The sequence below is a fragment of the Chanos chanos genome, chromosome 1, assembly GCF_902362185.1.
Source record: "Chanos chanos chromosome 1, fChaCha1.1, whole genome shotgun sequence".
NCBI classification, from domain to species: Eukaryota; Metazoa; Chordata; class Actinopteri; order Gonorynchiformes; family Chanidae; genus Chanos; species Chanos chanos.
In genome coordinates this window covers 5,275,842-5,299,040 of record NC_044495.1, presented here as the reverse complement: position 1 = coordinate 5,299,040, position 23,199 = coordinate 5,275,842, and the positions used below count along the sequence as shown (strand labels likewise).

At 43.8% G+C, this 23,199-nt stretch overlaps 2 protein-coding genes across 4 annotated transcripts in view; both read left to right on the top strand.

Annotated features, from left to right (window-relative positions):
* heatr5a (HEAT repeat containing 5a) overlaps positions 1 to 10,047 on the top strand; it is a 27,911-nt gene extending 17,864 nt beyond the window's left edge. The window contains exons 23-35 of the mRNA XM_030770996.1: positions 1,205 to 1,444; positions 1,921 to 2,099; positions 2,863 to 2,931; positions 3,190 to 3,369; positions 4,480 to 4,699; positions 4,970 to 5,209; positions 5,865 to 5,992; positions 6,798 to 6,945; positions 7,083 to 7,355; positions 7,659 to 7,883; positions 8,193 to 8,347; positions 9,129 to 9,339; positions 9,704 to 10,047. Coding sequence (XP_030626856.1) covers positions 1,205 to 1,444; positions 1,921 to 2,099; positions 2,863 to 2,931; positions 3,190 to 3,369; positions 4,480 to 4,699; positions 4,970 to 5,209; positions 5,865 to 5,992; positions 6,798 to 6,945; positions 7,083 to 7,355; positions 7,659 to 7,883; positions 8,193 to 8,347; positions 9,129 to 9,339; positions 9,704 to 10,005 — 2,570 coding nt within the window. The 3' untranslated portion in view covers positions 10,006 to 10,047. The remainder of the gene's footprint in view (positions 1 to 1,204; positions 1,445 to 1,920; positions 2,100 to 2,862; positions 2,932 to 3,189; positions 3,370 to 4,479; positions 4,700 to 4,969; positions 5,210 to 5,864; positions 5,993 to 6,797; positions 6,946 to 7,082; positions 7,356 to 7,658; positions 7,884 to 8,192; positions 8,348 to 9,128; positions 9,340 to 9,703) is intronic.
* A 1,861-nt stretch (positions 10,048 to 11,908) lies between these two features.
* Positions 11,909 to 23,199, top strand: part of hectd1 (HECT domain containing 1) — a 32,748-nt gene continuing 21,457 nt past the window's right edge. For all 3 annotated transcript variants that reach the window (XM_030778953.1, XM_030778961.1, XM_030778946.1), the window contains exons 1-12: positions 11,909 to 12,126; positions 15,263 to 15,535; positions 15,862 to 16,096; positions 16,859 to 17,086; positions 17,440 to 17,721; positions 17,931 to 18,201; positions 18,426 to 18,502; positions 19,182 to 19,280; positions 19,396 to 19,510; positions 21,713 to 21,887; positions 22,164 to 22,302; positions 22,835 to 23,005. In XM_030778953.1, the coding sequence (XP_030634813.1) occupies positions 15,396 to 15,535; positions 15,862 to 16,096; positions 16,859 to 17,086; positions 17,440 to 17,721; positions 17,931 to 18,201; positions 18,426 to 18,502; positions 19,182 to 19,280; positions 19,396 to 19,510; positions 21,713 to 21,887; positions 22,164 to 22,302; positions 22,835 to 23,005 (1,932 nt within the window). In that variant the 5' untranslated portion in view covers positions 11,909 to 12,126; positions 15,263 to 15,395. The remainder of the gene's footprint in view (positions 12,127 to 15,262; positions 15,536 to 15,861; positions 16,097 to 16,858; positions 17,087 to 17,439; positions 17,722 to 17,930; positions 18,202 to 18,425; positions 18,503 to 19,181; positions 19,281 to 19,395; positions 19,511 to 21,712; positions 21,888 to 22,163; positions 22,303 to 22,834; positions 23,006 to 23,199) is intronic.

The window sequence follows — 23,199 nt, the reverse complement described above, 5'->3', positions numbered from 1 at the left end:
AAGACGCATTTCTGCAAATCTGTTTAGGTCTGACTGCTCTGGTCGGATTTCAGGTGTTGTTTTTATGCCTGTGACTTTTGATGCCACGTAAAGTTCACATGTACATCACATGTACAGGAAACATGCTAGTTCGGTGGCAGAGGGACCCATTGATGAGCGATCGTGGGTCGTAGTCAGAGCTGGAGCAAACATGTGTTCGACAGAATTGCCGTCTTCCCCAGGGACCAGTGATGAGGTGGTCTGCCTACTGGCACTGTGGGGGGATGCATCAGTGCAGGCTAACCTGGAAGCTACCTACGGAAATAAAAATATTTATGAGGATCTTGCGCATATGTCATTAGTACTTCCGCTACTTCCAGGTGCAGTGTCATTACTATAGTAACCAATGTGGATAAGACCGAAAATGAGGATTGCCCACCGGACATACAGACTAGATCTGATCACTTGCAATATATATCGCAGACAGTCAATCAGGAGGATCAGATTCTGATCAGATATGCAAAAAATTCGGATTTTGACTGACAGTGTGAACCTAGCCATAAACTTACAGTTCTAGAGGTTTCTAAAGATAATCTAGTTTCAGAGCAGAATCTGTGAGGTAAGTCTGAGGCCTGTGCTAGGATGCTGAGAAAAAAAGCAGAAAAAGCTAGAATGGATCTGCACTCCCCAAAAAAACCCCCCACGAAAATCAACAGCTCCAAAGGCCAGTGTGGTAAAATATTACATAAATACCCAACAGCTATTACAGATTAATTCAGTCAATTAGAATTAATAAAAGAACAGTGAATCGAAAGCAGAAAAGGGTTGTACAAGCATGTTAGTTCAAGTTGAATGTGAAAAGACAAGTTTCTGTTTTGCCTGAAAATGCAGTTAGTGGCCAGGCAGTCCTCACTGAAGAAATCATTCCAGCTCGTTACGTGAGGTCTCAGAAGCAGCAACACTTGAACTTACAGTCTTCAGATGCATGTAGGGAAGGAATTATCAGTCATTCATCGGCAACAGATTACGAGAAGGCCAAGTCATCCCTGTGGGTGGATTTGTCTTTAACCATAATTTAGACTGGATGGAAAATTTAATTCGTTAAGTCTCGGAGAACTTTGCTTATTTTGTGTCGGATTAAGTTCGTTTTTACGAAGTGAACCCCTTGCCTTCTTTGTCTCTCTCCTGTTTTCTTGTGGTTGGCATCTCCTCACGTTTCCTCCAGACTCGGTGGCGGCGGCCGTCTCCATGGAGACGCGTCAGGAGGAGGAGACGGAGCGCGACGACGACTCCTCGGCTTTCCACGCCAAGCCCGAGTCCAACGGGCCCTTCAACAACCTGCGCTGGTCCACGCGCGTCTTCGCCGTCGAGTGCGTGTGTCGGATCATCGCCCAGTGCGAGAACGGAGACCCGGCCCACTTTAACATGACGTTAGCTCAGGAACGACGGCTACACGAGTCCACAGGTCGGTCTGGATCCTCCGCGCCGCTCGACCCGATCCGACCCGACCCGTGTGATCGACCCTGACCTTAGTCTACCTGCCACGGTCGCTTATATACATCAGCCCCCACCCTCACTTGTTCAGTTTCTCAGTGTCAGTGTTTGGTTTTCGCCCATAATTCCTAACTGGAGTCACTGCTTTATAAGTTCAACCAGGTCTAGGGCGTGATTTACTTTACATTAAACCTTATATGATGCTGGCTGATGCAGATCTGTTAAGACTGCGGGGAACTGATCGAGGTTTTTGTAAAAAAAAAACAAAAACGGAGCTGATGTCATTGATTTCCATGGGAAAAGGATGTTACAGTACAGATTCACTAAGACTGGCACCCAGTTTTTTTTGTTACTGTCTTAGTAAAACAGCACCCTCTTGACAGGAGATAGTCCGCTTAGACCATTCTTTGAATTAATATCTTCTTACTCACACATCATCTCTTCCAGATTTCCTGGTTCTCCACCTGGCGGATCTGATCCGAATGGCTTTCATGGCTGCCACGGACCAGAGCGACCCGCTCCGGCTGTCTGGTCTGCAGACTCTACTGGTCATCATCCGCAAGTTCGCCGCCGTGCCCGAACCGGAGTTCCCCGGACACGTCATTCTAGAACAGTACCAGGCCAACGTGAGTGCTCATTTCTGCCTCATTCAAAATCTGCGGCTTGGCCTTAACATTTGAGTTGGTTCGATTTCATATCCATCCGTCCAGTGACTGCTCTATCATTTGCCATACATACATTATCACATTCAGGTTGAATTTCTGAATCGCAATTAGATTCGATTTTTTTTTTCCCCCATAATCCTGTATAGTTTGTTAATGTGAACAGCTTTCCAGCTTTAAATGACTGATTCATCTGTTTACAACAAGATGGGCCACCTAGGAGACGTTTGCGGCTTGCGGTCATATTTGAAGTGTTGTGTAAGGTTGAGGTTGTGCAGTTATTCTTAAGATCTCTTGGCGCTGTGGCTGAGCTTTGACTCTAGGCCTGGCATATCTCACATTACACTGACGTGGTCCGTGTGTTGGTCTCAGTTACACTGACACAGTGATCAGCATGGAGAACTTAAACCTCCTGAACCTCCACTGAAGCTCACAATTAGTTAAATTAGTTACATGTATATTAAAGGTGAACTCTTAAGTGATTGTTCTAAGTTACTCATGACAGCCAAACCCACTCCCGCTATTCTATTTCAGTTATCATACTGAAAATATATTGAGTTTACGTTTTTATGTGTGTGTGTGTTGCTTGTCAATGGATTGTTTTTGTTGCATATTTTCGTGATCATTTTTTCAGCATGTTGATTTTGTGAAAATGACACACTGGTAGTTTTGTGTTCTGCAGATATTAATGTTGAAATGTTGTGTGTTGATTGTCTGTATTGCACAGGTGGGAGCCGCATTAAGACCTGCCTTTGGCGTGGACGTCCCTCCTGATGTCACTGCTAAAGCTTGTCAGGTATCAAATGTACTTTTGGAACTTCTCATGGGATTAGTTGGTAACCCGTCAGAACTGCAGGGGCATTTTCTGGTAGAACTGTCAACAGTGTACGTCAAGAGAACGTTCAGAGGTAGCTGGGCCTGCAAAACCTGTATTTGTTTGTTTACGTGGCCTAACGGCGGCCCCATTGGCTGTCAGTCTCTCTTGAGTAATTCATTGCGTAGGAACGAGAGCGTTTGTTTGTCACACGGCGAGGTCGTTCGTGTCGTTGCGCAGGTCTGCAGCGCCTGGATCGCCAGCGGCGTCGTCAGCGACCTTCGCGACCTGCGGCGGGTACATCAGCTCTTAGTTTCCTCTCTGCTCAAAGTTCAAGGGGGGAAAGAGGTGAAAAGTCAGCTCTATAACGAGGCCACTTCCACCATGGAGACGCTGGCGGTGCTCAAAGCCTGGGCGGAGGTGAGGGAAAGACAGACCTCCATTATACCCACAATTCCCTTCCAGCCCCTCCTGACCAAATAATTTCACTCTCATGGGTAGTGTTCCTAAGATTGTGGCATGAGTCATAACTGCCCTAGCAGAAGGTAAATATGCAATGCGTAAGCTGCTGATGTGAGTGAGACAGTTTCCCTCAATCTCACCAACCTTTGGTTAAATAACTTGTTGATTATTCCCAGTGGCAAACAGTCAGAGTCCAGATACAAAGTACAAAGAGTCAAAAACCTCAGTGGAGGTGTTCATACACTCCTTTTTGTTGTTAGCGCACTAGTTTATATTTCCTTTATAAATCAGAAGATAAATAACGTCTTACAAACATCATGCATATTTAATAGTTTTTGGGGATCTTTTCTTTTCTTTTTGATCTATGATTCTTTTTATAGTAAACCCGTTTATTTCTTGGGTTGGTTTTTCAAGTAAATGTGGTCGTTTGTGTCAGTTCTCTTAATTCAGGAAATTAACTGGCTCGAATAAAAAAGCTCAGGGCTATGAAATGCATTTTATGCCGAAGGCTAACCAAATGCACTGTATAACCAAATGTCCTACAACAAACACACTCAGTACACTTTGCAAATATGCATCTGTAAAACAAACACAGTAAAGTGTGCAGAAAATGTCACACTTCACAAACAAATAAGTACTGTAAAAATACAAAAATCTTGCAAAGATCACATTTCACAAACTAACAGTGCATTTTCCATATTCCGTGTGCAGCTTGCTAACAAATTCAGCGAGTGATGTAAATATAGTCACAATATTTGTGAATGATACGACTTTTGGCAGGGTTTTGTTTTTCAAGGCGTCACTAAAAAGATTTTCTCATCAACTGATTTATGTTTTGTAAACATGCTGGGTTAATTATGTGCCGCAGCGGCTGACGTGGGATATTTTTAAGACACACATTACGTTTGTTTGATTTTTGGCATCGATTTGGCTTCATACGTGGCCCCTCCTGGCTAGCAAATATGTTAACTGACGCTACCTGTCCTCACTATCAACACACTGAATGAGTGTAATCTCCTCAGTCTGTACTCTCAGTGAATTGTTCCTGTTCCCGTTCTCCGTTCGAAGGTGTACGTGGTGGCGGTGCAGAGCACCAGGCAGAAGGTGAGCTCGGGCCAGCCGTCGGAGTCGTGCGACGGGCCCGGGGAGGCCGGTTCCGGGGGGAACGGTTTGCTGAAACTCGTCCAGGCCGACCTGGGAACCCTCAGCCGCCTGTGGTTGGCCGCTCTGCAGGACCACGCCCTCCTCACGCTGCCCCACGAATACTGCGCCCAACTGCCCCCTGCAGGTCAGGCCCGGTGCCGCTTGACTCTACTCCTGTCAGACCTTACAATGTCTAAACGACTCACTTTATGACGACTTCCCCGATACAGCTTTATAGTTTAGACTTTTAATGTAAACTGTGCTTAATGTGAGCAGTGTGGAGACAGCCAGCATCTGCAGTTTTATAGTTGATGAGCATCTGTAGTTTTATAGTTGACGAGCATGAAGCGATGAGAGTGAAATGGTGTCAGCGCTGATGAGAGCATGGGCGGGGGGGGTGTTCTTTGTGTCTCAGGTGGTTCGTTCTACACGGCCGAGACGGCGGAACAGGCCCGACCGCATTACCGCGGCTCCTGGGCTCCTATCCTCCACGCCACCTCCCTCTGGTTTAGCAGCACGGGCTTCATCGTGGTGGACGACGGACCCACCAACCTATCCCGCCCTGTGACCCCCACCTCCATGGGTCAGTCCAAGTCACTGGCTACGGTCAAATCGCCAGAGGACATCAACACAGAGCGTTTTCACCTCATCCTGGGTGAGAGACAGAACGACTGCTTCCGTTTCAGTGCCATAAAGAAAAGATTGTTTCAGACTTTGTTTTTTGGTTTTTTTTTTTTCCCCATTTGAAAGGAGTTGTCATAGTAACACATCTAAAGTAGAGCCGAGTCTCTCAAAATGATCTTAAGGGTTTTTTTTTTTTTCTTTCTTTTTTTTCTGTTTGATAATGTTTAGACGTATGGCTCTTTTAAGGTGCATTTTACAATCTGGCTCGAGTCGCAAGAGAAAGGTTGTGAATCCTTTGGAATTTCCTGGATTTCCGCATTAACACATAGAAACGTTGTCTGATCTTCAGCTAAGTCGCAATGATAGACAAACACAATCTGCATAAATGAATAACGCAGAAACAATTGTACTTCTTCCCCCTGTAAATACTGAACACGTCGGTTAAACATTCACAGTCTAGGTTGGAAAGAGGATGTGACCCCTTGTATTAAGTAACTGGTAGAGCCTTTTTTAGGAACATTTCCCATAGTGGCTGCTGATGTGACTGAGAAATCTTGCTTCGAGGAAACCACCCCAATGTTTACACTGAAACCGAATTTCACGCCGGCCCTCCCACGAAAGTTTCGCTGCTCTGACATCACCGTCTCTCGACATCATGTCTTCTGTCTGACGTCTTCGCTCCACAGGTATCAGCGTGGAGTTCCTCTGCTCGCCTCACTCTCAGGACCAGATGGAGAAGATCACATCCTGTTTGCATGCCTTACAGGCCCTCTTAGACGTCCCCTGGTCCCGCTCCAAAGTGGGAAACGATCAGGTATCTGAGCAGGACGCCTGTGACTAAGGCTGTTCGTCACTGCTGACTCAGCCACTCTCACCCTCTGTGGGGAACAAGGAAAGCACGGCTGGAACTCGGAGAAGATTTTGGGGGGTTTTTGTGTGTTTGTTTGTTTGTTTTTAAACAAGGACTGGGGTGTCACAGTTAATGCATAAAACTGTTGGATTGATTGGAGTCATTAGGAATGTCTGTTCCTTACAGACGGTCAGTCTTCGTCTTGTGTCGGGGTTTTAATCAAACCTCATCAACAGTCCCATCATCTTACTGGTTTAGCAAGGATGTGGCCCAGAATATATTTCAATCCTACAGTCAGTGAACCCTCTCGCTCTGGCTCTATCTCTGTATATCTATATGAATACACATTTTAGATTAAATTAGAATAGATTAGATTTATCAGCCACACAACCAAAGCCAGTGGAATTTGTTTGGTACAGTATGTTAACTCTGCAGCACAGTATACGTGGACAGCAGACACTCCACATATACATACTTGTGTGTGTGTGTGTGTGTGTGTGTGTGTGTATATATATATGTTTGTGTGTGTGTATATATATATACATATACATATATATACTGTATGTATGTTATCTGTGTAGGGAGAATAGTTCTTAGTCATTCTCAGTGTCAGTTAGAAACAGTTGCAGTTTCTTCAAATCTGTGAATAGCTTTGCTGTAATGCTCTATCAGATCTACGATGCTGTGCGGAGGTGCTGATTTTTTATTTTTTTTTGTATGGTTTGTAAATGGGATGAGAATTTAACGAGATGTTTGAATGTCGTTGGAGGCTCTGAGCGCGGAGCTCCTGAGAATGCTGCACAGGCTGATCGTGACGCGGGAGTCTCCCGAGATCCAGCTGGCAGTCCTGGAGCTGGTGCGTCTGGTGGTGTGCGCCGCTCAGGAACACGTCAAAGAGAAACGCCACAGCGCAGAGGGTAAAGCGTTCATTATTTTTTCGCATTATTGCATGCATAGAATACACTGCAATTCGAGTAGAATGTCGACGCCTTCCGTCATATTATGCTGATGAATATTTTACGAGCGGCTGTAATCTGACTCTCTGACCGGACAGTGGATGATGGGGCCGCGGAGAAAGAGACGGTTCCCGAGTTCGGCGAGGGAAGGGACACGGGAGGATTGGTTCCGGGTCGGTCCCTGGTGTTTGGGGCCCTGGAGCTGTGTCTGTGCGTGCTGGTCCGGAAACTCCCGCAGCTCAGCCCCAAACTGGCGGGCGGCCCCGCGTTCCCCTGCGGCCCGGCCGCGGCGCTGAGCGAGAACGACTGCGGGCTGGTGACGGCCGCTCTGACCGTCCTCGCCGACCTGCCGGCTATCTGCTCGCCGGAAGGTAAAGAGCGGTGGAATGAGAAAAAAAAAAAAAAAAAAGGAAGGAAAAGTAGCGATAGCGCAAGAGAAAGAGCAATAGCGCAAGAATCATTTCTCTAAATCAGCGCTGATATTCCACTTGCACAATGATGGTGGCGTGAGGCAATTTCATGTAGAGTAGACGGGTTATGTTACAAAAATGCAATGCTGTTTCATTGTTCAAATAATTTTACATTCTTACTTCTTTAGCTATATTATGTTTATTAAGCTTTGTGTGTCCTCTGACAGCAGGTATAGTTAGTTTGTGCTGTGTGTGTATTCCCAGGCAGCGTGTCCATTCTGCCCACGGTGCTGTATCTGTTGCTGGGGGTTCTGAGGGAAGTGGTGTGGGGGTGTGGAGATGCCCAAGTGGGGTCTGTGGTGTCAGGGGCACTGCAGGCCCTGCGCACGGTGCTGTCTTCCCCCATGAGCCGAGCCGAGAAGAGCAGGGGAGCCTGGACCCATCTGCTCCGGTGTGCTCTCAACACACTGCTGGACTGCTGGAGAACAGGTACACACACCTTCACTTATTCCTCTGTCTACAAACGCTTATTTATGCCCTCTGTTTTCAACACACTCCTGAACTGCAGGGGTATACACACACATGCACACACATTATTGTAGTCTCCTTGATGGTTTGGTTTCAAGTACACACACAATCTCATAGGAACTATTTTTCTTTGTGGAAGCACACTGTAGTTCATGCTGTGGCTTGATGTTACAAGCCCTGCACTCTATCATTGCTTGGTATCTCCTGACACATTGAATGCATTGGAATGCTCTGAATAAAATTCTCTCTCCACTGGCACAGATAACACAGAGCCTAAGACAGAGCCCACGGTGGACGAGGTGCCTTTGCTGACGGCTCTCACCATCTTCTTGCTGTCGGCCAGCGCCGAGGTCACCACCGTGGAACCCCTGCTAACGCGCTGCGTCGACAGATTCAGGGCTAGTCTGGACTCCAAGGACCCTGCGGTGAGCGCGCTCAGAAAGCTTCCGCTTCTGCTAACTCTTAAATTTGATCTGTGTGAAATGATAGAAAGGCTGTGCTGTTATCGACCAGATCTGAGAGAGCTTTATTTAGACCAGAGCTAAGACAGGCACACGACAGGGATTTTCCTCCACTTTATTTTTATATTAGTCATACCTGCCGTCATTTGCGTGGAAATTTCTTTTCCACAGGTGTACTGATGGAACAAGTTTGTGTAGCCATTAAAAAAAAAGAAAGAAAAAAAAAGACACTGTATTTTGGAAAAATACCAGTGGGTTTACTTACACACCTAAAGAAGAAGAAGAAGAAAAAAAACATATCGTAGCGTAAACTTTAACATAAAGAAATGTTTCCTGTACTGGAGAGACGGGGTCAATGAGATTTCTCCATGTTATTTCTTATTTACTTTAAAATAATCATACTGAAATATATTATGTGATATGAATTTCTGGCTGTATTACCCTGCTCTGTTTTACACTCAAGAGTATATGGCCATATAAAACTGAAATCTTGAAACCTTGACTTGTGCATACAAACCTTCTGTCATAAAAAAAAAAAAAAAGTATTCTGATGGCATATTGTGAGAGCTAAAAAAAAAAAAAAAACCCTCGAGTCATCAGATCACCATGAAGTCACACTTTTGTCTGTTTACTCATCCCTCTCCGTTCATATTCTTCCATATGGAGACAGGATGCGCCCATATATAGAATTGAAAATGACCTAGGACTTTCATTTCAGTCCTGCGGTGTTTTGTTTCTTCCAAAGGTCCTGAGTCGGAGTTTCCAGCTGCTGGCGTCGCTGTTCCAAAGCCCCGGTGCCGTGGGGGGGCGGTTCATCCACGCGCTGGGGGGCAGACTACTGGCGTACCTGCAGGCCGTGGAGAAGAGCCATCCGCAGAGCCCAGCGGAGCTGCTGGCGGTGCAGGACGGAGTCAGGGCCTTACAGGCGTTGGTGCTGGCTGCCGAGGAGACACACCGTGAGTGTTTCGCGCCGGAGAGTGGAGTTTGCCGCGTCCTTTTTACGCCATTACGAGACACTGAGTTTATCACCTTTAATGACCTTTATGCTTACTCGTTTAACTTAGAAACTGCCTGATGAGTTCACAGACACTCTTGAACTTAAATTCTCTGTAACGAATATCCCCTAAAGATTTTCACTGTGTTCAGCTTACCGCTGCTCATATTAACAGTAATCGGCAATTTTGAGTGGAATAGACAGTCATGCCTTGAACAAACATTTGATTTGCTGCTATCCAGCCTCTTCAACATGCCCTCCCCCACCCCACCCCACCCCACCCTCCCTCGTTCAATAAGTTAAATCTGGATTGTTTTGGCTTTTAGGTCCACAGCTGGTGGCTACGCTGCTACCCATCCTCATTTCCTTCCTGCTGGACGAGAATGCCTTGGCATCCGCCCCCCTCCCCGCACGCACCCTACACGAGTCTGCCTTACAGGACCTGATGCATATCGGTCCACAGTACCCTTCTGTCTTCAAGGCCCTCATGGCCTCCTCTCCGCACATGAAAGCTCGTCTGGAGGCCGCTGTCAGAGGCAATCAGCAGAGCCTGAATGCAAAGGCAAACCCGCCTCAGGTCTCCAGTAAAAGCTCTCCCAGCATTCGCCTCAAGACCAAGTTCCTGTGATTTAAAAACAAACAATAATAACAACAACAGCTACTACAACATGAAAACCTACTCACTCAAATGCTGCATTTTCAAATATTTAACTGTACAACACACTATTATAATTTCACATAACCTCTTGTGGACACACTTCCAAGTATTGTGTTTGGTCAGTGAGTCTTTCTTTTTTGTTGTTGTTTGAATGTAGTGTTGGGTTTTAATGGTATTAACCTCTATGAGGACCTTAATCCACATTTACAGTAGTCAGGAGAGTTTGTGTTTGTAGAAAGAGATTCTAACCCACTTTATAAAAGGTGTACAGAGCTGTTTTGGGGTATAACAGATGTTGGAATAGAGAAAGACACTTATTTTAAAACAAAAAGATCTTTTCTTTCAAATTGTTATCAGGCCTTGTCCGACATTTTAAGTGTTCTCTTTCAAATGATTTTACTCGGTGGTATTTTAATTTTGTATGTAAGCCTCGAAATATTCCACAGGTCTTGATAATTATAAAATGAAATGTGAGAGTAATTAAACACGGAATGGGTCTATTATAAAGTGTGATTCAGTTTAAGATTGCAAATGAAAGTCAAGTATGACTCAGCTTCTGGATGCAAATGATGCAAATGAGAGAAACCTCATTGTCCAGTATCAGCAGATGCCTCTCTGAACACCTGTACTAGAGCATTTTAGTCTTTCAGCTTTTGATGGTTCACGCTTTTTGTCGATGGTCAGCAAACACGCATCGTTATCGAAACTGCTCTTAACGAGCCTGGAATCTTCTTCTTTAGCATAAAGAATCACACACTCCTATGGTTCTGTAAACCAAGGGTATGTTTTACAGATAATCCCAAACATATTCTGGTGGAAATTCGATTCTGTCATTATTTTCCAGCACCTTTTTATCAGCAACAACCCAGACTTTAAACAATGCATGGTATGTGTGTGATGTAGCTGGGTTTTTTTATTGATACACTACACTTCTAATCAGCATTGAAAGTTGTATGTGGAGACCTCACTAACACTTGTCAAGAATGCATGAAAAACTCACAACTTGCTTTTTATGTGCTGTCAAGTGAAGCCACTAAAAGCTATTGAAATATGGACACTGTGTAAAAGGGAAAATGAGTTTGTGCCGTAGTTAAACGAGTAACACATATGGTACTGGAGAGCCGCTGAACATATGATATTTATGTGAATTCAGCTTAGGAATGCAAAAAAACAGATGCAGCACTCATTTTCTTGGTGTTACTACCAATGAGTTTACAGAATAATATAGATAAATACAGCAAATTATGAGCCTTTGTTCTTTCAATATGTACTAAGTGCTGCCTCTGACTCTTTTAGTTAATGGTTGAGCAATTTTTTTTTTCTGCAGTGAAAAATAATGTACAGTAATGCCACATTTGTAATATAACCATGTAACCCATGTGTTTTGTACATTGTAAATTGTAAAGATGAAAACCTAGGGCAAAATTAACACATTTATTTTCGAATTGTACCAGAACAATAAAGTCTAATTTTCTTTCAGCCATCTAGTGTCTTGTTTTGGATTTCTCTGTATCTAAATGAACAGTATGAATAAAATTGTGGGACACCTTAATTTAACTGCCTTTTTGTCCTCTCATTACGTTTCATACTTTTCAATTTCCTCATTAAATGCAAAGTTTTGTTTTTCTCTGGTGCCTTTGTTGCACTAAATTTTTAATAATATCTGCCATAGGGGAAAGGTTGTTTACATAAACAGAGAGTTAATATTAACAGATGCCTTAATGTGAGTAGGTCGAGGGAAAGAATTGCGTTTTAAACTGTTTTTATCACTTTTTAATGATAAAGGATCTCACTGTAAAACACACATACTTCAGCGCCCCATAGTACAAAGCCGCAATGCTGTCGGTTTGCGAATACAGTAAGAACGCAGCGTAGCCTCGTGATGCATACGACTGAGAGCCAACAGAGATCCCTCGACGGCTCTCCATTTCGCTCCGAGTAGTCCACCGCTTTTCCGTTCACTTTGACCTTTACGTTTCAATACAAAGTAAGGGGAATGAAGTAGTTCTAGATTTTTTTCATTTGAATCACTTTATTCGCGATTTAAGTTCAACAACTACGGTTTTTCTTCTCGTCATCTGCCGAAAGACGGTGAGTGTTTATTCGCTCTGCGGGGGGGTTCTATACTGAGTAGCGCAGCTCTCCTGCGTGCCGCCGCTGACACAGGAGTTGAGGCCTCGGGCCCCTCTGGAACTTTAGGGCCCTGGATTTCACACTAATAACAAGGCCTTGTTCATGAAATTTAGTTTTTTAAACAGCGGTTGAGCTCGATATTAGGGTTTGATTAGACATACCTATATTTCATGTTCAAAATTCCTAGCTGTTTTGGAGACTCACGAGACGTGTATACTCCTAGGACCGCTAACATTAGCTAATCCAGAAATGATGAACTAGATTAGCTAGGATAGCAGTGTAATTTAGTTAGCTTTTTAGCTAAAGTTTGGATATAATTGAACTGACAATTATAATTAAAAGAGTCAACGAATTAAATGCTTATGTTCTCCAATCAAACGTTAAAATGTTGTCATTGTGACATGTCAACTCGAATATAGTATTCACCGTCTGAACGCTGAGGCCGTCAAGCTGATTGCTCCGCTAAGTGTCATAGCTAATGATAGTTAGCGGCTAGACTTAACCAGCGGTTCAAGTTACAGTGTTTTAGCTAGCTAGCTAGGCTTGATGGCTTAGCTCGCAGTGACCTAATGGTTTCTAACGAGTCGGCCTATTTTAGACGGTTTAAAATAGCAGCATTTTTATTTGATTTGTGAAAACTAGCCTTTATAAGGTATTGTTGTTTATAAGGTCACGACAAATAACATGTATTTTGTAAAACCGACCTTTAAAAATCGAGCTGGCAAGTTTGCTGTTTAACCCAGATTGAGTGACTAGCTAATAAGGATGAACAATGTGATCAATTCACCTACGCTAGGTAAGCTGTTTACCCTAAACGAAATAAAGGGGCCTGTTTTACCATATTTTGCGACAAAGAAATGAACCTTTTGGCAAGCTGTTCTGTTCTAGCTAATTACCAATGTAGTTGAAGTGGTTAAACTGGGTTAACTAACTTTACGGTTGAGAATGATGTAACGTATTGCCTTTGTTTGCTCAAAGTTGTAATGCGTTGTACGGTATCGCGATAAATTGACAGTTTGCCCCAAATCTTGTTATTTTGCTGTTTTTAAGATGACGCGAAAACCACCGAACTTTCTACTCGGTAAATATGTTGTAAGCTTTTGTGTGATTTGTCATGATAAATGAGATTAGTAGATGTCAAATGAGATTGCTTGTTTGTTGAATTGACGCGACGTCTGTCGTAATTATTAACCATATGATTTACATGTTGAAGTACTTGTTGTTGTACGTTCTGAGGGCCACAACGTTGAGTTCAGAGAGTTACTTTTACCCCCCGGTGGTTGACTTTACTAAGTGCTTATTTTCGTACAGATGTTAGCTGAAACTTTAGGAGAGCATGTCTTGAATTTGTACATTCAAATGGGTCATTAGTTATGCTTTCACTTGGTTAGTGGCACCGCGTGGGTTCCGTTGTACAGTGGATTTCGAGTGTATTCATTGATTGTTCAGTGAACATCTGGATGTTGAGATGTTTTCGACGGGTTGTTAATGTTTGCCTTGGGGAAGATTTTGTGCTCATTAAATCGTCAAAGGGAGTTTCTTAATTATCGTTGCGTCGTTTCTCTCGACAAACATTCAGCACTGCTCCTTAGTGGTTGAACTTAACAGGGGAAAATGAATTCTCTCTGTTATGGAATTTCGCTACAGGGGCAGCACAAAACTGATTGAGTCAGGGGTTATATTTTTAAGGTCTCTGAACCTAAACAAAGTGATATTTGGTTTCACATACTTCACACAAGTCTTACAAAAAAAAAAAAACAGTAACCCAGATTCACAGCCATTGTGTGCATAACCCAAATATGCCCCACACTCAAATAAAGAATAGATTAGAGTACGTTCTAGATTAAAACCCTAAGGAATATCTACTTGGCGAGACCATTTTCCTTTGTGTGAGTTAGCCATTGTGTGTGGTGTCAGTACAGCTGAACGGCTTTTGCCATTCCTCCTCTCCTTCATAATGATTATGACTGATTAAGACTATCCTTCAGACACTAGTCTAGACAGCAGCTAATCTTCCAGTCAGCCTGGCCTCACTACTCGTCATGTCCATCATAGCAAACTCTTTGAGTGCCATAGGATTGTGTTGGCTCACTGTTGGCCTAAGGCTTGTTGAATAGGTGGAGCGTCTCAGAGGGGCAGGGGGAAACCTCGAGGCACTGCAGGGAGATATGACCCAAAACATTTTCATCTTTATATTCAAGATATTGTGCAATCAGCCACGTGCAGAAATTGCACATATAATGTACTACAATCACATTGTCTTACCAGTGATACTGAGGTTTCTCACATGACTTTGTTTTCATTATATTAGTGTGTTTCTGCCTGGTGCCTGTCAGTGAGTTGGATGGGCTGTGCTCTGCAGAGTAAAGCTTAGCAAAGCAAAGTTGGGGGTAATCTGGGGCAGTTTTGGATAGCTCCCAGCATCTGGCATAAGCCATCCAAAAGTGAAAGATAACTAGCTATCTAGCAGATTTGTGCAGCAGTGCAAAATGTTCTCGGTCACATTCCTTGCTGTCGCTGCGGAAATCTGTGATGTCACACGGACAGCAAAGCAACATCTGTGAGTCAGGGGACAGGTTGTTCGGAAAGTCAGGGAGGGGAAAAAGTGTCCTACTGGTAATTTAGGTAGTGTTGTCACAGCGTGGAGCCGTGATGGAACAAATGAGACTGAGTGGGTTTGCATTCTGCTAAAGTCACCCTCTCAGCTTCTAACTAGTAAACAGCCATAGCGTGCTGTTCAAGTATAAACAAATTAAATTGTCCTGTCTTAATTATTACCCCTGATATATGACCGGGAGACCCCATAGGTAGTCTTCAGAGTGAGGATACATTGCTCTGATTTCTCCCATAGCCTCCTCCTCCAGGGTCCCAAATGTGTCAGCATCTTAATATGACCACACTGTATGCATCTTTGTGTGTTATGTTTAAGTTGTGTTAGACACAGTTCTGTCTGTACAGATTTTCTTGTTCATGTCAGTTTGTGAATCAGTGCAACAATACGTGAGGGGTTCACTAATCCAGTGATGTTGTGAAAAAGTGGGGGGGGGGAAACCCATACTCAGGCTGTTTTTGCCTCTGTTCCCAAACGCTCCAGGTGAAGAATTCATGAGCTGTCACGAGGACCAGTGACTGCGCCCCGTTCGTATTTGTGCTTGTGGCGGATGAGTCCCTGTGCGGGGCTGTGATCGGGCGTTCGGCGGTTCCGGAGCGGAGCAGATCGGGTCAGGATGGCAGACGTGGACCCAGACACCCTGCTGGAGTGGCTGCAGATGGGCCAGGGAGATGAGAGAGACATGCAGCTCATTGCTCTGGAGCAGCTCTGCATGCTGCTGCTCATGTCTGACAATGTAGACCGCTGCTTCGAAACGTGAGTCTCTCACATCCAAAGTGTAGTCGCCCCCAACCCTTAAAACAAACAAAAAACCCAACTTTTCATAATTCTGTTGTTAACTGATTGCTACGTGACAATAGCTGATTACAAAGTGACGTTACTTGATGCCTTGAAGGGGACACTCCTTGTCACCTTCAAGGCATCACGTAATTTCGAGTGTAGTACCAGCAAGACCATTTTTAATTGGGTAAATTTAGACATAACTACTGACTCTAGTGAATCCTCATTATGTTCTTTGGAGGTTCGGAGGTACTACAAAGTCAAAGCCAAAGACTTATCTCGCTCCCTCACTTTCTCCTCAGCTGTCCTCCTCGGACGTTTCTCCCGGCCCTGTGTAAGATCTTCCTGGATGAAAGCGCCCCTGACAATGTGCTGGAGGTTACAGCCAGGGCCATCACCTACTACCTGGACGTTTCGGCCGAGTGCACCCGCAGGATTGTGGGCGTAGACGGAGCTATCAAAGCCCTGTGTAATCGGCTGGTGGTGGTGGAGCTGAACAACAGAACCAGCAGAGACCTGGCGGAGCAGTGTGTTAAGGTATAGTGTGGTCATGCGTTATCACACAGGCACTGTAAAGTGGAGATGGCAACCAAGAAACCTGTTTGATTTGCATTTTACAAAAGTTCCTAACCAGAGGATCAAAATTTTGGTTTAACTTTGGTATCCTTTGAAAGTCATAGGGATGAATTTTAAGAAGATTCACCAGGGAGTTTTTTTTTTTTTGTTTTTTTTTTTTTTTAAATTTTGTTTTGTGTTGTTCCACATTCCCACTCCAGGGCAAACCCTGACATTTTGGGGTTCATATGAGTTGCATGTGGTTCTTATTTCATTTAACTGCAAAATGTTGAATTTTTGTGTACCAGTTCTTCTGAAGAAATGTTCTGATTGTGTAATCTGCTTGAAAAAAGTTCCAGAAGACTTTTGGTATTTAACTTAGCAATTCAGCGTATAAACAGTGTAATTTGTTCTGGATACAGGCTCAGGTATCTACATTCTGAAGTGAAATGAACTGGAATGGGAATGTTACAGTCATTTGTTTATTTAAATTCTTTATTTAAATTCTACTTAGCGTAGAAATCAATAGTCCTGTCTTGGCACAGGCTGCTTTGCAAAGTTATGTTTGCTTGTTTGATAGGTTGCAAACGATAAACTCACGCCTGGTTCTCAAAGTCAAGCTGCTGTTCAGCTGGACAAAGTAGTATTCCAGAAACACTGGGTATATTTGGTTTCACACATGCGATCTTTATCGCAGCTTTTGTAGAAGATGTTCACGTTTTTCTGTCGTTGTGGTGGACGCAGGTGTTGGAATTGATCTGCACGCGCGAGTCTGGCGCCGTGTTTGAAGCAGGGGGGCTGAACTGTGTCCTGAGCTTCATCCGGGACAGCGGACACCTGGTCCACAAAGACACGCTGCACTCAGCCATGGCCGTCGTCTCCCGCCTCTGCAGTAAAATGGAGCCCCAGGATTCGTCCCTGGAGACCTGCGTGGAGTCCCTGTCCAGCCTGCTCAAGCACGAAGACCACCAGGTAGGAGCCCGCATGAGCGAAACAGGACACCGGACGTTAGAGTCCGTAGGAGGGCTTATGGCTTATATACCCAGTCCAACTGGTAGCAGCTGCCATGACGAGTTAGCATTTTATGTATAAGGATGAAAAAAAAAGTGTTATTCTTCAGCTGTATTTCTGTGGTAAGTCAAATATAGATTTAAATATTTTCAGATGTTGCTTTATGCAGAAGAAGTGATTTATTGTGATTTTTATAAGACTCCAAAAGTTGACTTGTGGTCAGAATAAGCGGTTGCAATCAAGTTTACTCGAGACGGTTCAGGGTTATTTGATGTAAATAAATCACCAGCTGATGTGTGGTTGCTGTCTTACAGGTGTCTGACGGAGCTTTACGCTGTTTTGCTTCGCTGGCGGATCGTTTTACTCGCCGTGGGGTCGACCCTGCTCCTCTGGCCAAACACGGGCTGACGGAAGAGCTGCTGTCTCGCATGGCGGCGGCGGGCGGGGCGGCCTCTGGCCCCTCCTCTGCCTGTAAACCCGGCCGCACCTCCACCGGGGCCGCGCCCTCTGCCGCTGACTCCAAACTCAGTAACCAAGTGTCCACCATCGTCAGCCTGCTGTCCACGCTGTGCCGGGGGTCACCACTAGTCACACATGTAAGGACAGACAGAATTACCTTTTAAAAGGATTTCTTACTGTGGAAGTTGCTCGTTATTTCAATATTATGGAATAACATGTGGAGAGAGAGAGAGAGAGATGGTACCTCTCAGATTCTTATATAACAATTTTTGTCCCTCCCTCCCTCCCTCCCTCTTTTTATTTTTATTTTTATTTTTATTTTTTTTGCTTTGTTTTGTCCTTTCAGGACCTGTTGCGCTCCGAGCTGCCGGACTCCATGGAGAGTGCGTTACAGGGAGACGAGCGCTGTGTGCTGGATACCATGAGGCTAGTCGATCTGCTCCTGGTTCTGTTGTTTGAAGGGAGAAAGGCTCTGCCTAAATCCACCGCTGGCTCCACCGGACGCATCCCCGGCCTGCGGCGTCTGGACAGCTCAGGAGAACGCTCCCACCGACAGCTCATCGACTGTATCCGCAGCAAAGACACCGACGCCCTCATCGACGCTATAGACACCGGAGGTGTGTGTGTGTGTTTCTCTCCCTCTCTCTCTCTCAACAAGTTTCAGTTCAACTGCCTAGCTTTTGTTCTGGGTTTTTTTTGGTGTGTGTGTGTGTGTGTGTGTGTTTTGTTTGTTTTTTTAAGACATTGAGTAGCTTGTAAGCCTACATATTAATCTGATATTATTTCTATATCTATAGGATAACGTTTTTGTTTTTGTTTTTTGTTTTTTCCTTCCTTCCAGCATTTGAAGTGAATTTTATGGATGATGTAGGACAAACACTTTTGAACTGGGCCTCAGCGTTTGGAACCCAAGAAATGGTGAAGTGTCCTTTTACGCAGGCTATTACTTGTTCCTGAAATGTTCCCCCATGTAAAATGAGCACATCTCATTTTAGGCCGTTTGAAATAATAATAATCATAATCATAATCAGTGTGAACAGTACAGAGTGTGTCACAAGTATATAGAGGGGCTCTCCTTTTTTTGGCACATGGAAACAAGCACTCGAACGAGCCCTTTTCTGATTGGCTGTTTGTTGTTTTTTTGTTGTTGTTTTTTGCTTCGTGCCGTAGAGCGGTCTTAGTGTGTCTGTGCGTTGTCAGCTCTTTATTATCAAGACCACGCAGTCCTTGAATGAGGGCATTTCCCTTAGGCAAATGAAAACTTGTTTTTAGAAATGAGGTCAGAATCGGCAACAGGTTGGGTGAGGTTTTTCAGACCCTCCTGTCAAAATTGCCTACACCCTCTAAAGGATTTATGAGTACAAAATCAAACAAAAGTAGATCTGCTTTAATGTTCTACTTTATCAAAACACAGGAAAGGGCATTTTGTGCTGCACTCAATGCCACTGTAACTATAGCAACCAGTTACACAAATGGGTCATTTGGAATAAGGCTGTCTTCCCAGGCAACAGCGTTATTCTGTTAAGAAGTAGCTGTGTCAGTCTTGCTCTGTTAGGAATCTGTCCTGTTTTCTCATGTTTTGTTTTGTTTTTCTCAGGTGGAATTCCTGTGTGAGAGGGGTGCTGATGTCAACAGGGGTCAAAGGTCATCATCCCTCCATTACGCTGCCTGTTTTGGACGGCCTCAAGTTGCTAAGGTCACCAGACCCACATTTTTTACATGGTGTTTTTGTGCTGAAGTGCAGAAAGGATATGGGACAAAGCCTTTGGCCTCTTTAAACTTATATGGTTCTGTTGTTTGTCTTTCTATAGACTTTATTGAGACATGGAGCCAATCCTGATTTGAGGGACGAAGATGGTAAAACCCCATTGGACAAAGCGAGGGAAAGAGGACACAGTGAAGTCGTGGCAATCCTCCAGTCTCCAGGTGAGCCCCCCCCCCCCCAGTCTGTAAACATATAAGGACAGCTATTGACTCAAACTAAAACGATCTCCCATGAGGACACTCAACAGTGGGTTGTTTTTTTTTTTGTTTTGAAACACTGAAAACAAATGATTGGCTGTCCTGAATGTTATTAGACACAGAATGAGAGACAGTGAGAAGCTGCAAATACGCTCTGCTCTCGAAAAAAAAGTTCACTTAAGGTTTCAGGAACTGTCCTGAGATGTTCTGTGCCTGTCATTCGACATGTGGAAGTGGTAACTGGAGTTAGATGAGATGAATATAGGACGCTGTGGCCAGTTTACCAGAGATGGTTCCTCCATCAAAAGAACAATGCATTTGCAAACAAGCACCTCATACCCACAGAGAGTACTGGGCAAATAAAACAAGTCAAATCAAATCCTGAGAGGGGCTATGTACAGTGTAGCTCACAAAACACGGGTACCCAGCACACGGGCGCATGGTCTATCAACCCGAGCCCTCAACGTAGTGATCCAAGACATAGGCCCAAGTCCAGATGGTGTGGGTCACGTTTAACACGGATTGAATTAAAAAAAACTAAACTGTAATAAAAACCCTATAAACTAAAGAAGACCGATTTTTGTGTAAAACCAAAAGCATTTTTTCTTATGTTTGTTGTGCTTTTAATTCCATCCTCTCTTATGAGTTGTCTGTTCTCCAAGTGAAAATGTTTCTCTTGTTTAACCATGACCAATGAGGCAGATTGACTTAAAATCCATGACTTATGACTGACTATTATGCTGATATTAGGCGCTTTCAGACCAAACATCTCTAGGGACTCATTGAAAGGACCTCCCTAATGGAGAGCCCCCCCTAGATCCACATATGTTCAAGGGCTTTTTTTTTTTATTTGCATTCGCACTGCCAGTAGGATCGCTGAAGTGACTTTTGCCAACCGATGGTGGTATAGTGACGTCATGCTAAGAGCTGTTGTTTACACAGCTAACCAGGGTATCTGCAGATTAAGTACAAATTTATTGACTTTAATGACCTTTTTAATACCTCTAAAAGGAAAAAAATTAAACCATTACTGCGTCAAAAGAAATCAACAAACTAGACTACAGTGCACACGGTTACTGAGTTTTATTGAATTTGAATGACAGAAATACTCAGTGCACATTAACGTAACTGCCTTCTCATTAAGGGAAATAAAACTGTATAGTGGTAGACCCAGTCCAATGGAAAAAAAATGTCCCCTTGCATTTACCATAGCAGTAGCAGTGAACGACTCAATGGGCGTAGTACTTTTTTGGGTGCTAGCATAGCGCTTGTGCTTTTCTTATTTCATGTGAGAATCCTGCGCTTCACAACCCATTGCCCAGAGTTTGAATGTTTTGCGACAAAGTTCACATCGCGCCTCATACGAATCACTGGATTGTTTCAGCCAGTCGCGATATTTGTCGCTCTCCAACCGCTTCTCATTGACTTTGCATTTACGCATGGCTGAGCCTGCACTGCTGGCTCACAGCGTCATGTTTTTGTTTTTTGGTTTTTTTCCTTTTTCCCTGTTTATTTGCTCATACCTATTTAATGTACAAACAAATAGGTATTGGACGTTGCGGAAATGGTCGTTGTTGTGGGATAGAAAAAACTGGTGAAATAAAACATAAAAACTGAACAAAAAATAGACACCCTCATCCATTCTGCACCAGATCAAATTTAATGCCTCCCCTCCTACAGTTGCAGATATTTTAATACATTTTTAGACCTTGAATACCAAAAACTAAATTTAAGGCGTTTTAAGGTGTTATATTTTACACTGATTTTTAAAGATGGTGTTTGCAACCAATGCACACTTACGGCTGGACCAGTTACTGGACACTTACATCATGCATGGTTCCTCTTGTGCTGGGAGAGTACCTGCCCTGAAGCAGGAGCTAAAAAAAGCCCCTCAAAAGCCCCTCAAAACGGAGTTCTGAGAACTATGATCGTTCTCAGTTCCTGAAGCGCAAACAAGCGAAAAAGGGGGTACTTCCTCCAACAGTTCTAATAACTATGGAAAAGTTCCTCTGGTGCAAAAGCACCTTTTAAATACATTTTGGAAGGAGTAGGTGGTTTTCACAAAGATGTCCCTTTTTTGTCAAAAAAATAGGGAAGCGAAAAGTGAATTGAATGTCAGTGAATTAATAGTTTTGTGTGGGTTTGTTTGTTTGTCTCTATTTTTAGGAGACTGGATGTGCCCTGTGAATAAGGGGGACGATAAGAAAAAGAAAGATGTGAATAAAGAAGAGGAAGAAGGCAGTGAACCCAAAGGGGACCCTGAAATGGCACCCATCTACCTGAAGAGGCTGCTTCCTGTTTTTGCACAAACTTTTCAGCAAACCATGCTGCCCTCTATTAGGTAAAGACTTCACACACACACACACACACACACAATTAAAAGAATTAGACTGTCTATTCTTCAGTCCTCAGTTCAAAGTTTTATATGACCAATTAAAGGAACATCAGGTAATGCTTCTTGAAGAAAGGGAGGTGGATGCTGGCTGGACTTTTTATATACAGTGAAAGTGCTCCAAATGTTTGGCATTGTCATAATTGTATATACGAATATCATTTTTTATTTCCTTCCATAATCCACTGAGACCGTTGTGTTTGAACGTGTCCTTGTACTCCACAGGAAAGCTAGCTTAGCTTTGATTAGGAAGATGGTGCACTACAGCTCTGAAGTGCTGCTTAAGGAGGTGTGTGACTCTGATGCTGGACACAACCTACCCACTGTGCTAGTGGAGATCACCGCTACTGTGCTGGATCAGGAGGTGAGCGTCCACACACACACACACACACACACACACACACAAAACACATAACTCCTCATGACTGGAGTTGGAACAGTGTGGTTATTGTTTTAAATCAGAGAAGGAGCTTTGATGGTTTTTGAGAAACATGCACACGTATCACGAGTATAGAGATTGTATGATTGCAGCGCCTGAAAAGCTTTGACAAAACAAAATGTGAAATCATGAAGATTTTATGAGTGTGTGTATGTGTGTGTGTGTGTGCGCATCCATTTGATCTGACAGTAGTAAAAGGTCCTAATAGGTTGTAGAACGTTGTAGAGACCAAACTTTTATTTTCTGTGTTTGCGTTTTGTACTGCGATATGTCTGTGTTTTTATGGGTGAACATAAAAATGACAGGTATTAAACAAATAGACAAATATCAAAATACTAATAGCAGGACCAGAGTTTAGAGTCAGGGGTTGATCAGGAATTGAACTGACATGAGGGTTATTTCATTAAACATCTGAAACATCTTTCTCTCTCTTTTGTCTCTCTTTCTCTCCCCATAGGATGATGATGATGGACACTTGCTGGCATTGCAGATCATCAGGGATTTAGTAGATAAAGGTGGAGACGTCTTTCTCGACCAGCTGGCCAGACTGGGCGTCATCAACAAGGTGTCCACTCTCGCCGGACCCACCTCTGATGACGAGAACGAGGAGGAGTCCAAACCTGAGAAGGTGAGACTAGAACGTTGAGTCAGGACTGCCTTGACACCGAGTCAAAGGAGTTTATCGTTCTTTTTCTGTCTCCTCCCAAGAACTGCGTCAGAATAAGAGCTCCCAAAGATGTAAAAGTAGTGACTTGCTTCTTGAATTAACACATTAGACATATGACTCACCGCAGTGTTCGGTTTGTGAAGCCGCTGATGTCT